The following is an 18080-nucleotide window of genomic DNA, read 5'->3' as shown; positions in this document are numbered from 1 at the left end:
ATTAGCAGGCTAACAGCATTTGTGCAAAAAAGTTTGACCTAATGTGGGCGGGGCAGGTTGGCACACTGATTTTGGGGTTGGTTGGCACATACATTCCCTATGGCTATTTTGTGCCCCGGTCTCCCGGTCTGTTTTTCTTATCACGGCATCAGAAATATAGTGACAGTGTGTCTACGTTTGATTATCTCCAAAACAGTTTAGGAAATCCATCATAGGCTACCTTTAAAGAATTTCGCACAGGCGACACACCAAGGAACCAAAATATAGGGCCTACAGACCCACCACGCCCACTGTTGACAAAATGGCGTCGACCTGAACGGACTGCTTGAGAGTTTGTTAATGTAATTCTGTGTCCCAGGTAAATTCAGGTTATTGAATTATTACCCTGAATGAAATGTGTGATATACCAGAACACGCCAGGAAGTGCTCCCCAGATTTTCCATCTACGTTAACAGCTACGTCAATTAACGTCAATACATTGGCTGAATTGCTAGCCAGCTTGCCGTGTGGGACCCTGTATTGTTAACATTAGTCCTGTAAGTTATTAGGAATGCTAACGTCAAAATAATCATTGTGCGTTATGCTCCTCTTAATGACGATCATAACTACTGCATGCATTGGGTCTATCTTTGGATTGAGCAGCGCAAACTATCAACTTTGACTGACTGTTTTAGGTGCTAGCTTAGCATCTAAGCTAGCACCTAAAACAGTTAACATCGCCATTTTGGACTGAAGGAGTAAACTGTAGATAGGTTCGCTATTATAACGTTAGTTGGTTCCAATGGATACTATGCCAAACTATCTGCACGTGTGCTCTCTATAGCTATGAAACGCTCTAGCCAACGAAAATGGCCTTGTTATATGTAACACTAGCAATATTGTGAGAATGTAGAGCCCCTCGTCGAGTGTGGCTTTTCCAGCTACGTAACTGTCGAAGTTACTGCACGGGCTGACTTTCAAAAAAGTTGTTCGAGTTGCACGGTTAACTAAATCTGAGTTGATTGAGAGTCGTGGCGCGTCTTGTTTTTGGTCAACAGTGTTGGAGCGTCCCCTGTCCCCCGATTCGTTGCTACGTGTTCTGAAACAATTTGCTGTCTTCTGTTCAAGCACACTGACGAGGTAGTTTCTTAAGACATAGTGGGGATTTTTGCATCAGTTTAGGAGATGAGCACAGATCATCTGAAATATTTTTCATGACATCATTACTGATTCAAATTCTGGCTATGTCATCTGACCTGTGGTAACAGAATTGGTGCATAATAAGTGTTGGTCTTGGGGTTTAAGCACAGCTTTTGGGCTACAGAGTAGGCAGTTGGAAACTTAAGAATGATTATGGTGCAATTGGAAACTTGAGGATGATCATGCTGTATGAGCTTGAGGAATGATTTAGAGCCCTATTACTCGAACCAAAGATTCTAGAACAGAGCTCCGCTCTAGAATCTTTGCCCGGAACACACAGAGTTGCCTGGGAAACGGAACCCTGTGGCTGTAAACAACACTTCATTGACTAACTGAGCTTTTCTTGAGAATCAGATTGTGCTATTTGACTGTCTCATTTGATCTTTGATCTTTCCCACACAATATCTCAGTGACCCCAGCAGTGACGTGATGGACAGGGCGCAGGACCCTGCCGCTGCTGACGCCCCACCGCCTGTGCCCACCTCCAGCCTGTTTGCGGAGCTGGGATTGGCCCCGGAGGACGTAGACGCTCTTGCCCAAATCCCCGAGAATGAGATCAGCATTGAGACCCTCCCCTACCTCATCATGCAGCTCAAGGCTAAGAAGGTATCACTCGCTGTTGTCCATGAGGCTTTAAGATGGACAGCTAGATAGATAGCAGTAGCCTAGTAGTGTGACACAATTGAATGCGGAAGATAAATAATGAGCAATGCACACAAGTGTTATCAGCGAATATGAAGTAACTGCACTCATTTAGCCTGATTATTATTAGAGTAATATAATGACACTAGGCCAAGGACCCAGTGGAGTTACTGTGGACAAAGAGCAGAGCAATATGGCACACACACACACACACACACACACACACACATAGTAGTTTGTGTGTGTGTTGAGATGTTGCTGAGATCACTGAGGTGGTGGTTTGTCTCTTCTCTCTACACAGGCTGGCATCCCAACACCCACAGCAACCAAGTCTGATACTGATGCTCGACGTGCTGACGACAGTAACAACTCCACCTCCTCTTCTCGCCATGACAACAGCCACACACCCAGCGGCGGACCTTCTTCCTCCACAGCATCCAAAACGGGGAGGTCGTCATCAGGGACGACCCGTAGTCATGGAGACGGTGATGGAGGACACAGGAGCAGGAGGGAACCCAAGAGCCACAGCAAGAGTCTAAGAGACAAGTGGTACCCCGACAGCCTTCCCAAGATGCCGTTCTCTTACCAGGTACCCATTACGCACACACACAGCAAGAGTCTGAGGCAGCCTTCCTATGGCGCCCTACTTGTGTGCCAGGTTCCATTTGCTTTGTAAGTCGGAACTGGGGATTGTGTCACATCCCAGTTGACTTCAGTCCAGATGTAGCAAAAACAAACATTTGTTTGCTGATGCCAGTTTTTGACAGATAGAGCAATGCCTGTTTATAACAATGCATTACAATAATAATAATAATAATAATAATAATAAGCTTTATTTGTATAGCACCTTTCATACACAGAATGCAGCTCAAAGTGCTTTACATTTGAAGCATGTAACACAATAATAGTCAGTCAGTCATTATCAATGACTTTTCTTCATTGCTGGGGCCGTTTATGATCCACTCAGCAACATTTCAAAAATATAGAAAATAACATGTCATAAGACTGGCAGCCTTAACCCTTTACCCCCCACAAGCACGCCATATGGCAACTGTGGCAAGGAAAAACTCCCATATTCCAGGAAGAAACCTTGAGCAGAACCTGACTTAATAGGGGGAGCCCATCTGCTTCTGGCTGGCTGCGCCCTCCAATAGCAGCAGATGTAGAATAATCTGAAAAAGTAGTCTACAGGATAAGATGAGTTAACTAAAAGCTTTCCTGTACAGGTATGTTTTCAGATCTTTTAAACAAATATTTACTGAACTCGCCTGCTTGATGTACAGAGGCAGGGTGTTCCATAGTTTGGGGGCATAATGGATAAAAGCAGCTTCTCAACTTTGTGGAGCACTTTGGGTACGATTAAAAGATTAGAATTGGATGATCTAAGTTTCCTTTGTGGTTGATAAGATATTAAAAGCTCAGAGATATATGAAGGTGCTATGCCATTCAGAGCTTTGTAAGTAATTAACATAACCTTAAAATCAATTCTATAGGAAATAGGGAGCCAGTGCAGTTCAGCCAACACAGGGGTGATGTGTTCTCTCTTCTTGGTCTTAGTTAAAAGTCTAGCCGCAGAGTTCTGTATGAGTGCCAATTTCTTTAGATGTTTTTTGGGAAGACCAGTGAAAAGTGCATTGCAGTAGTCTAACCTGCTAGTGATAAAGGCGTGAATTAGTTTTTCTGCATCTTGTTGAGTTAAAAAGGGCCGCACTTTGGCAATGTTTTTCAGGTGGAAATAGGCTGCCTGAGTAACTTTACTGATATGGGGCTTAAAACTTAACTCTGCATCTAAGATGACACCGAGGCTTGTTACTTTTGGTTTGACCTGGTACGCCAAGTTCCCCTGATTACTAAGAACAATATCTCGCTTTAGTTTTGGTCCAACCAAAAGTACCTCTGTTTTGTCATCATTTAGTTTAACAATTTTTTGGCTCATCCACTGATTAATGGAGGTTAGGCATGCAGTGAGGGAGCAAAGGCCATCTGGGTTAGTTGGCTCCACAGAAATATACAATTGGGTATCATCTGCGTAGATGTGGAAGTTTACATTATGCTGACTTATGACGTTTCCCAACGGAAGCATATATAGGGAAAATAGCAGGGGACCAAGGCAGCTCCCCTGGGCCACATCAAAAGGCAAGTCATGTTTTTCAGATACATGATCTCCTAGACTGATATAAAAATCTCTGCCAGTAATGTAGGTTTGAAACCAGTTTAGAGCATTATCAGAGAGACCCACCCACTTCCCAAGGCGGTGAATTAGGATGCTATGATCAATGGTGTCAAATGCCGCACTCAAATCCAGAAGAATAAGGATTGAGACTTTGTTTGAGTCAGTAGCCAGTCTGAGATCATTGACTATTTTTACTAGAGCCGTTTCTGTGCTGTGATTTGATCTAAAACCTGATTGGAATTTTTCAAGGATACTGTTTTCGTTGAGGAAGGTATTTAACTGATTACAAACGACTTTTTCAAGTACTTTGCTCAGGAACGGTAGATTTGATATAGGCCTGTAGTTGCTCAAATTGGTATGGTCAAGATTTGACTTTTTAAGTAAAGGTTTCACAACAGCGGTTTTAAATGCAGTTGGAAATATACCTGTTTCTAATGAGGTATTTATTACCTTGAGAATAAAGGGAGCTAAGCTATCATATACTTTTTTGAGGAATCTAGTAGGGATTGGATCCAAAACATATGTTGAGGAGCCGGTTTGAGTTATAATTTTACTAAGCTCAGATTGAGTAATAGTGCTAAAGAACCTTAATTTTGGGGGGCTGTTTTTGGGTGTACTATCAAACATATTACTTGTGTTACCAATAGCCTCCCTTATAGAAATGACTTTGTTTTTGAAGAAGTCTGCAAATTCTTCGCATCTTAGAGAGGATGCCTGACTGAGTGTATCAAAAGGTGTTTGATGCAATAGCCTATCAATGGTAGAGAACAACACCCTAGAGTTTCCACTGTTTTCAGCAATTACCTTAGAGAAGTGGTTCCTTCTCTCATTCCGAATAGCTCTATTATAATTTGCTATTTTTTCTTTTAGAATGGCACGGTGAACCTGTAACTTAGTTTTTCTCCATGTTCTCTCAGCTTTTCTACATGATCTATATTTTGTTCATCCAAGGTGTCAGTTTGCTACAGGGCCTTTTTTTAGTCTTTAAGGGTGCCACTCTCTCAAGCAGAGCGCCTAATTCACGATTGAGAGCCTGTACCATTTGATCAGTGGGATGATGTAAAATATCTAAATTTATGGAGTCTATAAGAGCTATGAACTGCTGTTCTGCTCTAATGTCCAAGAGTCGCGATTTGATTGCAATTTCGGGATGAATTTTTGGAGTATGTAGTACTATATTAAAAGATACACAATAATGATCAGACCTATATATATCATTTACTGATAAGTCTGTGACTTCTATCCCTCTAGAAATTACTAGATCGAGGGTGTTGCCAAGGTTGTGGGTGGGTCCTGTAACATGCTGCTTTAGCTCTAAACTGTCCAACACATTAACGAACTTACTGGCTTTAGCATCAGTTGTCTTATTGACATGAATATTAAAGTCGCCATTTACAATTATCCGATCATAGCTAGTGATGATGAGCGACATAAGTTCAGAAAACTGGTCGAGAAAGCCAGTCCATAGTTTAGGAGGGCGGTATAAGGTTAATAGAAGTACAGCTGGGTCAGCCTTCAGAGTAAGGGCAATATACTTCTACTAATATTACACTGTATTTTACGTATACAAACATTGTAGCAACATAGTGAGAGATAGTAGTTGGACCATATTGTGTCTACGACTGATTTCATGAGATATACAATCAGAACAGAACTGCTAATAAACAGTGAATGTTTATTGTCTAGGGATTTAATTTACTGTTGATGGGTGCAGCCATCTTGAAATGTCAAACTCGGAGCACTCAGGGTTCAAATGAGTTCAAGCGAGTATGAGAGACAAGTGGTATCCATACAACCTTCCCAAGATGCCGTACTCTTCGCCGGTACCCATCACATTGTATACACACACACACTCATGCTACATTAATTTAGCAGACGCCTCTATCCAAAGCGACTTACATATGACAATTATGTTACAAGAGCCATAGTCTCTGGAGCAACATGGGGTTAAGGGCCTTGCTCAAGGGCACAACGGTAGAATCTGGAAATTAAACCCACAACTTTTCAGGCTACTACATCCTAACCCAGCTCCTTAACCACTACATTACCACCGTCCCTGATACTAATGCTCCTGTGGTGAAGGGGTGGATAATTGTATGTCCCTCCCTCCCTCCCTCCTTCTCTCAGGCATCTGATTTCCATGGCAGTGTACCTCACTCCTTCCCCCACACCTGCAGTCTGTGCCACTGCAAGGTCAACTCCAAAACGGTGAGCCCCTATGTGTGCATGCGTTAGTGTGTACTACAGGCCTGTGTGTTAATGTGTGTGTACCGCAGGACTTGTGTGTCGGTGTGTATTGCAGGACTATGTGTTTGTGTGTACCACAGGACTAGGTGTTAGTGTGTACGGCAGGAATTGTGTGTCTGTGTGTATCGCAGGACTATGTGTTTGTGTGTACCACAGGACTTGTGTTTTGGTGTGTATCACAGGACTTGTGTGTTGGTGTGTATCACAGGACTTGTGTGTTGGTGTGTGTACTACAGGACTATGTGTTTGTGTGTACCCCAGGACTTTGTGTGTTAGTGTATACGGCAGGACTTGTGTGTTGGTGTGTACCGCAGGACTTTGTGTGTTAGTGTATAAGGCAGGACTTGTGTGTTGGTGTATAAGGAAGGACTTGTGTGTTGTTGTGTACCGCAGGACTTGTGTGTTGGTGTGTACCGCAGGACTTGTGTGTTGGTGTGTACCGCAAGACTTGTGTTTTAGTGTGTGTTAGTGTGTACTGCAGGACCATTTGTAAGTGTGATTGTGCTCTGAAACTGCATGTGTACTGTAAAGAGTGTGAGATGCCCTACATGTCTTACTCCTGTTTCTCCTTTCTTTCTCTCTCTGTCTGTTTCCCTCTCTCCTCTCCTCCTCCCCTCTCTCCATCATTGTTCGGTCTCCCCCTCAGACGTGGAAAGACCACCTCCATGGCGTGCGCCATGAGTCCTCCAAGAAGGAGCTCTTAAGACTGTAAGTGGGAGTGGATGGGAGGGTGTTGGCTATCATAGTTGTATCGTAGGTATTGGGCAGCACATGTGAGGGTGCTGCAGTAAGATGTGGGCATAAGAGGTGATTGGTAGCCTGGTGATAATGAGTGTAAATGTCTGATACCTTAATGGCTGATTTCTGCTCTTGACCTTCAGATTTCCCAACTGGGACCCCTACCAGCAAGGAGTGTAAGTTACACTAGTTTACGCTCTCGCATTAGCACACACACACACACACACACACACACACACACACACACACACACACACACACTCACACACATTCTCACACAAACATGTTTGTTGTTCCTGTCCCTCTCAGGTCATCCCTCTATCCCAATGATACAGACCGCAGACCTGGACGTTCCCTCAAACGCCCGAACCGTACCACAGGTAACCGCCTTTTTGCCCAGGTAACCAGGGTAATCCCACGATCGCCCAAGTAACTGCCCCAAAAGTCTAGACCAGTGTACGAGGTCTGTAGGGATTTCCTCTGTGCCAGGGTAAGAGGTCTTTATGTCCGTATGGTGACCTCTGTGCAAGCACAAAGAGCTTGTTGATTATTTTCCATTTTGTACATTTTAAAGCTTCCCTGTCTTGGGACTCTTGTTTTGCTAATCCTTCCTTGCGCTTCCCAGGTGGAGCTCCCCCCAACTCAGACTTGCCCATTCCCAAGTGGGTGCTGTCAGGTCCGCAAAAGGTTAGCCTGAAATCTGCTCTCAGTTTTGTGGTATACTGATATACTGTCCTCCTGTCACCTTTTTCAATGCTCTTTCCCTTGGCCTCGACAGAAAATGTCATGAGGTCAAGGAAAGAGGATTTTCTGTGAAGATGATTTCATAAGGACTTAGGAAAAGACAACCATGGTGTTAAAAACAAATCCAACCATGGTGTTAAAAACAAATCCAGCTCTACTTACAACATTTATCACATAATATTTCTGCGTGAGATGGAACTATCAGACCGCAGCCTAACAGTGTCAGTTATCCCCCTAGACCGCAATACTGTATTCCAGAATTGGGGTATATCGACTTAAATTTAGAAATAGGAACTTCAACTTCAAGTAGTGTTCCATTGTACTTTTTTCCAGTTGGAGGTTGGAATTCTTAAACTTAAATTTTTTATTTTGATCTGGAATTAAATATTCCAACTAGCAAATGTCAGGCTTCTGAGTTGTCTGGAACGCAGCATAACTATGCTCAAACCATGTCAGTTAGCAGCTTAACCTCAATAACTACTGTACCAGTGACAGCTCAGTTAGCATCGCTAGAGTATAGGGTTCTGAGATGGCATTTCTAGAGTTTAGGCTTCTAAGATATAATTTCTAGAGTATAGGGTTCTGAGATAGTATTGGTGGAGTATAGGATTGGGAAGTCTGCCCTAGATGGCATTGGTAAAGTATAGGATTGCGCTTTAATGTTTAACATCCTATATACTTACAGGTTACCTAGGAGCTGTCAGTCACCCTCAAAGATTCGTGTGGATTAACAAACTCTCTCCCCTCTCTCTTTCTAGCCTCTGCAACGTCCTGTCTTTAGAACCAGAGTGGTGGTCACCAAGTTCCCTTTGGGTTCTGTAACAGTGAGAGACTTGCTAGAACTGGCAGAACCGTTTGGAACAGTTGTCAAGCATCTGGTGTTCCCCTCCAAGGTGTGTGGAATTGTGATTGTTTGTATGTGCATGTGTGTCTGCATATGTAACTGAGTGTTTTACCTGCATTAGCTTTTATGTCTGTTTATTATGAAGCATCTGACAATAGTTAGCATGTTGTTGCCCTGTTTCATCCATCCATCCATTCTCCAATCCACCCATCTACCCATCCATCATTCATCCACCCGTTCTCTCTGTCCAGGGTTTTTTGGAGTTCAACTCTCACACTGAGGCTCATGCTATGGTGTCTCATTTCTACGACAAGCTGGATTTCACCAAGCAACACAAGATCTATGTCTACCTCTCCCCAAACGTTGCCAGTATACAGGTAATCTGTGTGTGTGTGTCCATAAGTCGTCATAAGTGAAAGTAATATGTTGTGATCAATAGTGTCAAAGGCTGCACTAAGGTCCAATAACGCTAATTAGTCATACTACTTTCTCCAGATCCTAGCCCTTTCTGAGCTTTTAAGTTAAACACAAAGCGCTAAAGGACAGGGATCTAGAGAAAGCTGTAAGTTGTACTACTTTCCCTTGATCCGAACCCTTTCAGCTTTAGATTAAACACGTTGCTCTGCTTTCTCCAGATCCCTGGAGGCGGGGACACCAGAAGTCAGTCCAGGAGTTCAAAGACTGGCGCAGTTCTCTTCACCCGCCTGCCCGACAAAAAGGACACCGAAGAGAAGGTTCTAGAAGTCGTCAAGATGTTTGGCGACGTGCGGCGCTCCAAGTTCAGCGGCTCAGAGGTGAGACGGCAGAGTGTCAGGCCACTGTAGCCCACTGTACATCAGAAGAGTGTTAAGGCCAATTTATATCCAAGGTGTATGGCGAGACGAGGTGCAGCATTCCATACTAGCAACTTGCAGCGCACGTTCTGAGGTCCAGGGGAGTTTATACCAGTGATGCAACTCACAACAGCACCCCCGTTTCCTTCTTGTTCCTCCTTCTATCACTTATAGCCAGATGGACCAGTTAGCTAGCTCGTTAGCTAGCTCGTTAGCTAGCTAAGTTAACCAACTAAGCTGACTAACCAGCAGTTAATGAAATTAGATATATTTTTGTGATTTTGTAAGCATATCCATTTTGGGATAATAACAAAAATAGTAGAATTATATAATTTCTCTGCCTCTCCTGTGACCAAAATTCTGACCTGATGCCTTTGATGAACTGAATCTTTGGGTCGAATTGGCCTTTAAGCCACTATAGGCATGTTCTTCTTTAGCTGCTGTTTTAGTTTGTGAAACTCCTGACACATTCCCCCCTCTCTCTCCCATCCCGCGCAGGCCCAGGTTGAAATGGTGGACCGGGAGGATGCTCGTCTGATGGTGAAGTACTACTACGACCGCCCACTGAAGATCCTGGGAACTAAGGTCAAGGTGACCATGCTGCCTGACCCCAAGCACTCTCTGCGGTGAGACACACACCTCCACAAAATACACACGAGATGCAACCCCCACAAGACACAAACCCACACAAATGTAACACTTATCCCCACGAGTGTGACATGTATCCCCCACAAGCACTTCCTCCTCCATCAGACCTCTGTTTGTCTACGGTTCTGTTCTCCTAATTACCTTCCATAGTCTTTATTCAGAACAGATAAGTCTAGTTCTGCTCTCCTAACTTTCTCCAGAGTCATTATTCAGATAAATCTAGAAATAGAAGAAAAGGAGACAGCAGTCGACACATGACTGAGACCAATCTGTCTGTTGTCGTCATAGTGACAGTCCTGAAAGAAGCCACAGCGGGAGTCGCCACAAGAGTGAAGACCAGTCCAAGCCGCCTTCATCATCCTCATCCTCAAAGGACAAAAGTGGGGATGCCACAGACACCTCGACACCAGGCACCCTGGTAGAGCAGGTGAGATCAGACACTGGACAAAGACTGTATTTTTGTATTTATATGTATTTTTTTAATATATATTTTTGGGGGAGTGGAAGAGAGAGGTGGGGTGGGATCAGTAAATGACCTGGGCTCGACTCGAACCCGGGTGTCCGTGGAAACATGGACCCGATTACGGTAGGGGCACTGTTACCCCCGAGACTGTGTCAATTAACCAGAGTAATGATGCAGCTTTTTAGAATGCCTTCCCAACGTTCCAAGGTCCGATATATCTGTGTAATGACCGCTGCAAAAAATGAATCACTGCTGTCAATGGGTTTTGTGCTTCTGACTCAAGTCTTTCATATTATTCCACAAGTAGTCAGTTAGTGGAACAGGAGTTAGTGAAACAGGAGCCTGCAGATGTTATTTAACATGAGTTAGTGGAACGGGAGCCTGCAGATGTTATTTAACGTGAGTTAGTGGAACGGGAGCCTGCAGATGTTATTTAACCTGTCTTAGTAGAAGGTGCCTCGGACTGAGAGTTGCAGTCAGCTCTGATTATTTAGCTTTATTGCTCTAAGGATTGACGTTGGTTATCTAGTTGCATTGCTGTAAGCAGGGTTAGCATTAGCGCTAAACTGTAGGTAGAGTAAGCGGTAGAATTGACATTACAGCTATTTGCTGTAGCGTTGGCTACTTAGCTGTAATGACGGTTTGCTGCAAGTTGCTGGCTTTTCTCCTCTTAGGTCAGCGAGGAGACTCAGTTGGAGGAGAAGCCGGCAAAGGGCGGGCCTCGCGGAGAGGCCAGCCAACCAGACGCGGAGTGGGCGGACCTCCGGGAGGAAGACCTGGACCCTGAGGATGAGGAGGAGATGGAGCTCGGAGAGGAAGACGAGGATGGGGACGAGGAAGATGGGATTCCTGTGGAGGATGAGCGTGGGCTGGTGGAGGAGGGCGTTGAGGAGCCCGCGGAGGTCACTGAGGGCTCAGAGGTCGCGCAGGGCGAGGGTGTGTGTGTGTGTGCTTCTGATCTCTCTTGATGGAAGTTTGTTTATTTCTGACGAAGGTGTTGGTTGTGGTGCTGATGTAAACAACAAATAATGAGGGGGAGATGAAAAATCAGTTGTTCAAGTACTTTGGTTGAACAGTTTGGAATCAGTTGTTCAAGTAGTTGTTTTTTCCCTCTGCTGACCTGTGTGTGTGTGTGTGTGTGTGTGTGTGTGTGTGTGTGTGTGTGTGTGTGTGTGAATTCCCCCCCAATCCTAAATGAACACAAACTACATGTAGAGGGAGCAGAGCCATCAGAAGACCCAACCCCTGACTCTGCTGGGACAACCCATCTTGAGCAGGCCTCAGGAGATGAAGACAATCAGGTATGAAACCCATGACCATGTACACACACACCAATCACTTAGAGACTGGGTACACACTAACCAATCACTCAGTAACCAGGTACACACACACACCAGTCACTCAGTAACCAGGTACACACAAACCACACACCGATCACTTAGTAACCAGGTACACACACACAGACACCACACACCAATCACTTAGTAACCAGGTATGCACACACCAATCAGTTTGTTGGTGTCCGCAGCAGGATGTCATGTGGTTGATTTGGTGGGTTTGTTATAAGTATAAGTATATATCAGTGGCGGACCGTCAGGGCCTTCAAAGCCTTCTCTGAAGGCCTAACTATTTTCAAACGAATGAAAAATAATAGTGTCTTTAATAACATTGTACTTTAGCATTTATTATTTGCTTCTGCTTCTCCTTCCCCGATCGTTCTCGACTACTGATATCCCACCGCTGTCCGATATGTGATTTGATTGTCAGATCGTGTGAACAAATAGTGAGGGGGTGCGATACATTTTTATCCAATCGCACGTCTTCTCTTGTTAAGTCCCGCATCAGGCCTTCACAAGGAATCACTGCGTTTTCGGTACCTAGGCAACCATTACAAATCATATGTTTGGATTCGGCTTGATTGATGGCTACATCTGACTGATTAGCCAATCAAATCGACCTGTTATGGCGAGGTAGGCAGGTCTAACTGCAGCTGGGCCTGCAATGTTCCAAAAGAATACCCGGAACCGTTCATCACAAATTTTGACGTCTGTTTTACGTGATGAACTTCGTGAGCAACTTCTGTCAGTCAGACAGACAAACATTCACTGGAAAAGTACATGTCACACTGACATGACTATGGTTATAGTTATGAACAGTAAATTGACCGTTTTTGTTTAAAAAATATATATTGATACGCCTTCATTAAGCAAAATAATATAGGCTAATGTAACGTTACAGTGTCAGCTGGACTACATGTTAGCAAGATGCACATAACGTCAGCTAGCTCTGCACGTAGCTGGTAACCTATGCAGGAATTGGTAAGTTTTGTTTCATGTTTATTTGATAACATAGACTTGTAGTACAGTAGTACTATAGATGCTTGTTATCTGGCCCTTTTCTATATAAAAACTGTTTTTGTGCTGCTTGCAGACTGCAGTGTCTGCTTGGTTACTCTACTGTATGCTAGCTTGAGGAGTTGGTGGCTTTGGTGAAGATGTCTGGATCGGCATCTATGTGAAAACTGTCATTTGTCTTTGGTTCCCTGCCCTGCTAGTTTAGTCTGACTTTTTATCTCTCTGAGTTTTGTGGAAATTATTGGTGAAATCAGACCATCAGACCAGGCTATCAGACATTCTAAAATAGCCAACAAGCATTAGCAGCATTAGGGCAATACACATAGATATACGGCAATACATCTGGTGACTTTTATGTTTAATAGCATGGTGGTGTGATGTGACATTTTTTTTTATAATTTCTGTTGAGACATTTTCTCATAGTGTAGGCCTACCGCGAAATAGCCTACGCTTGGCAAACACTGTAGAATAGCCTACTGTAGTTTCACGTAAGTAATCAGAGCAGTGTACCTAGAACAGTTGCACTGTAACGTTAACGTTAGAGCTACAACTAAATAGGAGAGCCACAGTCTGAAGCAAGTTTGCTGATGTCAGATTAAACTAGGCTACTAAATGGTTTGGACACATCATTGTAGACCGGTGGCAGTGCTATATGTGCGTGCGAGTCATGAACATAAATTAGGCAACCCATAGCCTAAATATTTCAAGTAGTCTGCACAAACCCATACTTGAGTACACTTGGTGTTCACTTTCAATATGACATGGACTAAATTGCACGTCTTTACTGGCAGCAGCAGGCAGAAGTTTATAATGTACTTGTGAATATGGGTGGTAAATAAATAGCCTAGCCTACTTTGCTGCTGAGGGTGATCTGTTAACCAATAAGCAATCGGAGCATTAATTGTTTGTGTAACGAAGATTCTAGTGCTACAAACTCGCGTAAGAGAGAGAAAACTATTCCCCCACCATGAAATGCTGGGAAATTGCACACATTTTAACGCTGAAATGTAAAAAAAAAAATCTCCGCCGTAACGCCCCCCTATTATTATTTTTGTCAAAAAATATTCATCATTGAAGGCCTAACCACTGAACGCACGGTCCGCCACTGGTATATATACTCTTTTGATCCCGTGAAGGAAATTTGGTCTCTGCATTTATCCCAATCCGTGAATTAGTGAAACACACTCAGCACACAGTGTACACACAGTGAGGTGAAGCACACTCTAATCCCGGCGCAGTGAGCTGCCTGCAACAACAGCTGCGCTCAGGGAGCAGTGAGGGGTTAGGTGCCTTGCTCAAGGGCACTTCAGTCGTGCCTACTGGTCGGGGTTCGAACCGGCAACCCGCCCCCTGTTGGTGACCGCAGCAGGATGTCATGTGGTTCATTTGGTGGGTTTGTTGGTGTCCGCAGCAGGATGTCATGTGGTTCATTTGGTGGGTTTGTATCTGCAGCAGGAGGATGTTGAGATCTCGGACTTCCCTGATAACCTGGATGACTTTGTGACGCTGGATGAGCTGGACTCGGGCACCGACATGCTTGGTAAGAGAACCAGAACCAGTTAGAACCAGAACCACACTTGCTTGGTTAGAGAACCAGAACCAATTAAAACCAGAACCAGACTTGCTTGGTTAGAGAACCAGAACTATTTAAAACCAGAACCAGACTTGCTTGGTTAGAGAACCAGAACTATTTAAAACCAGAACCAGACTTGCTTGGTTAGAGAACCAGAACTATTTAAAACCAGAACCAGGTATGCTTGGTAAGAGAACCAGAACCAAAAACCAAACATGCTTGGTAAGCAGCTCAGAATGCAGCAGGCCGATCAGAACCACACAGCGATGCAGAACGGCCTTGATGAAACACCTCAAGCCTTTAGCGGGAATTTAGATTGTGTGTCTCTAAAAACACTCTTTTTAAGTAAGTTTGAGTATATATACTCTTTTGATCCCGTGAGGGAAATTTGGAATTTTGGCATTTATCCCAATCCGTGAATTAGTGAAACACACTCAGCGCACAGTGAACACACAGTGAGGTGAAGCACACACTAATCCCGGCGCAGTGAGCTGCCTGCTACAACAGCGGTGCTCGGGGAGCAGTGAGGGTTTAGGTGCCTTGCTCAAGGGCACTTCAGCCGTTCCCACTGGTCGGAGCTCGAACTGGCAACCCTCATGTTACAGGTCCAGAGTGCTAACCAGTGGGCCACGGCTGCCCCAAATCAAATCTATCAGTTGTACTTTGATTAATAGTCTGTGCTGTGAACAATCTAGAGCACAAAAGCGGGCTGTTCATGAAAACTTCTTCTCTTTTTCTCTCCTCCGCTCTCTCTCTCGTCTCTCTTCTCCCTGGCCTTCCCTCTGTTCCCAGAAACAAACGAGTTCCAGGTGAGTCCATCAGTCGTCTCTGATTGGTTGAAATTAGTATCAATACGTTCAAGCAGATTCATGTCGAGAGCGGTGGGGTTTGCTGTTGTGTGTGAGTGTGTGGCTAATAGAATGTGTCCAGTTACTATGTGTGTGTGTGCATGTTTATGAGTTGTATATTTGCGTGTGCTCATTGCCCAGGGTGAGTGTGTGTGTGTGTGTGTGTGTGTGTGTGTGTGTGTGTCTGTCTGTTTTAATAACTCTGGCTACTCCTGTAAAATCATTGCCCTCATTTTTGGTAGTTAGGCCATGTGCACAAGATGTGTGTACGAGGCCTGCAGATCTGTGGACTACATAAGAACAAGGCCAAGAAACTGACAAGATATTGCTCTGTATCAGCAGGGTCATTCCACGTCAATTGAACCAGGGCCCAAGCACTTAGGTCTCAAAAGATTCTGAAAAAATTACCAGGTGTACCTATGTTACCCAGGAGACACACTGTAAAATTACTCTTATGTAAGATCAATACTTTCCAAGATACAGCCAGTTTCACAGGGGGAGGGGGGTGTCGATTTTGTTCGGCCTCTTTTTTTTGTCAAAGTTCACAAGCCCACAGCGCAAGAACTAAACCATGTAGGAGGCTCAAATTTAATTTTGCATGCTGGTACATAAATAGGAATAGTATGTAGCAAAATCGTCACATTTGGTCTGGATAATCCTGCATGGTCATAGCTGTCCCTCAAAGTTGATACAAATTTTATTGGAGTTTTTGGCTGGGCTCTGTTTAAGCCTTCAGAAGACATATTTGTACTCAACATAGGCTCTTGATTTATTTTCCTTACTGAGATAAGTAGAAACACTCTCACAAAAAACAATGAACAGAAAATAAATTCCTTCAGGGTCTGAACAGCAGACCTTGCAAGTCTAAAAAATCATTTTGGTTCTCATTTTCAGAGCACCCAAACACCTTGTGGGAATATACAAAGATGTTTTAAATACTTTTTCTTTATTCTCCATGATCTTTTCTTTTTAAAAACACCAATTTGACTTGTCTTATGCAAACCCCCTTCCCCTGTGAAACTGGCTGTATCTCGGAAAGTATTGATCTTACATAAGAGTAATTTTACAGTGTGTCTCCTGGGTAACATAGGTACACCTGGTAATTTTTTCAGAATTTTTTGAGACCTAAGTGCGTGGGCCCTGGTTCAATTGACGTGGAATGACCCAGCAGTGATTGGTATCCTCTACATATGGAGGCGTAGGTGCCACCTTTACCCCTAATGTGCATAATGGACTGGGATATTGGCTGCTGTTGTACACCTTTCTATCAAATTTGGATTATGCCATGATATATGCTTATCTTCTAATCCAAATAAAGAATTTAAATGTGTGTGTGTGCGCGTGTGCGCGTGTGTGTGTGTGTGTGTGTGTGTGTGTGTGTGTGTGTGTGTGTGTGTGTGCGCGTGTGTGTGTGTGCGCGCGCGTGCTTATGAGTTCTGTATTTGCGTGTGCTCATTGCCCAGGGTGCGTGTGTGTGCACTTATAAGATCTGTGTGTCATTGCGCAGGGTGACTGCGTGTGTGTGCACTTATAAGATCTGTGTGTCATTGCGCAGGGTGGGAAGGTTGTTCTGGTCCGACCCGTGAAGGGGTACCCGCCCGAGGAGGCGCTCCGCAAGCTGGCGACGCCGTTTGGGAGGGTGGTCAACCACACCATCTCACGCTACCGGCAGGAGGTGGGTCTAACCACGCCATCTCACACACATCTCCAATCACATCCATCAGAACTCCCACTTGTCCAATCATCAGAACTCCCACTTTTCCAATCACATCCACCAGATCTTCACTTGTCCAATCACATCCACCAGAACTCCCACTTGTCCAATCATCAGAACCCCCACTTGTCCAATCACATTCATCAGAACTCCCACTTGTCCAATCATCAAAACCCCCACTTGTCCAATTACATCCACCAGAACTCCCACTTGTCCAATCACATCCATCAGAACTCCACCTGTCCAGTCATCTGAAGCTCACACAATCGAATCTCTATAAACACCCAGTGAACAGCAGCATTCTTTAGAAAGCTTCCCGAAGTCAAGGAAGCATATTCAACGGCCACCTTTTCAAGGACGCCATGTCATCAAACTCTGCCAAACACTGTTCCAGTGTCAAGAATACTCCGAAATTCGCACCCTTCATTCTGAGAATTTTCAAGGAGGCATTTGTGGATCCTCAAGTGAACAATTAATCCTCTGTGTTGACATGCATTGGAGCAGCGCCCCTACTGAAACAGAAGCATGCAGTTAAAAGCAGAAGCACTCAGACGTACCACGGTGATGTGCACATCCCCACTAGCTAGTCTCTTCCAAAGTAGAGTCCAAGAATGCTAGGGAGGCCTCCAACCTCATCTTCATACAACCCAACACGCAAGGAAGCATGCTCGACTTTGGGGAAACAGCAAGAGTTTCTTGAAAGTAGCCCCGATATGTTATTTTAGGGCCTAAAATGCCCGAATAGAGCGGAATAGTCCCAAGATGGATCTTAAATAAGCCCATCTGTTAATGGGCAGTGTATCTTGATGAACAGGAAGTGCATTTGATCAGTTAGCAGAAAACATCCGAGAACAATTTGGTCTTAAGTCTAGATTTGAAACTGGCTACTGTTGGGGCATTTTTGCTGTCACCCGAAAGTTGGTTCCAGAGCTGAACCTAAAGCTATGAAAGCTTGTGTCTGATTGGCTCATGGCTCTTTGAAGCACTGAAGCTGTTGTCTGATTGGCTCTTGGCTCTGTGATGTTCTGCTTCGGAATTCTGAAGCTGGTCTTTGATTGGTTGCAGGCCCTGCTGGAGCTA

The 18080-nt window shown here is 44.3% G+C and overlaps 1 protein-coding gene across 4 annotated transcripts in view; it reads left to right on the top strand.

Annotated features, from left to right (window-relative positions):
* Positions 1–286: 286 nt before the first annotated feature.
* The window catches only part of LOC143112932 (uncharacterized), a 23913-nt gene continuing 6119 nt past the window's right edge, over positions 287–18080 (top strand). The window contains exons 1-19 of one of the 4 annotated variants that reach the window (XM_076275383.1): positions 287–358; positions 1590–1785; positions 2123–2410; positions 6122–6202; positions 6888–6949; positions 7123–7146; positions 7289–7359; positions 7605–7666; positions 8482–8616; positions 8819–8944; positions 9203–9361; positions 9899–10026; positions 10337–10475; positions 11186–11447; positions 11727–11812; positions 14318–14405; positions 15231–15247; positions 16842–16961; positions 18066–18080. The exon at positions 18066–18080 is cut by the window's right edge and continues 117 nt beyond it. In XM_076275383.1, coding sequence (XP_076131498.1) covers positions 1609–1785; positions 2123–2410; positions 6122–6202; positions 6888–6949; positions 7123–7146; positions 7289–7359; positions 7605–7666; positions 8482–8616; positions 8819–8944; positions 9203–9361; positions 9899–10026; positions 10337–10475; positions 11186–11447; positions 11727–11812; positions 14318–14405; positions 15231–15247; positions 16842–16961; positions 18066–18080 — 2040 coding nt within the window. In that variant the 5' untranslated portion in view covers positions 287–358; positions 1590–1608. Of the gene's footprint in view, positions 537–1589; positions 1786–2122; positions 2411–6121; positions 6203–6887; positions 6950–7122; positions 7156–7288; positions 7360–7604; positions 7667–8481; positions 8617–8818; positions 8945–9202; positions 9362–9898; positions 10027–10336; positions 10476–11185; positions 11448–11726; positions 11813–14317; positions 14406–15230; positions 15248–16841; positions 16962–18065 lie in introns of all 4 variants that reach the window. The other 3 variants (XM_076275381.1, XM_076275382.1, XM_076275384.1) reach the window with 3 other exon arrangements.

Source organism: Alosa pseudoharengus, unplaced genomic scaffold (assembly GCF_046254945.1).
Source record: "Alosa pseudoharengus isolate Yale_2024_CS ecotype anadromous, Long Island Sound unplaced genomic scaffold, YU_APseudo_1.1 YU_APseudo_1.1_scf_8, whole genome shotgun sequence".
Lineage (NCBI taxonomy): Eukaryota > Metazoa > Chordata > Actinopteri > Clupeiformes > Clupeidae > Alosa > Alosa pseudoharengus.
The sequence above is the reverse complement of the archived record's forward strand: the minus strand, read 5'-3'. Positions and strand labels throughout refer to the sequence as shown.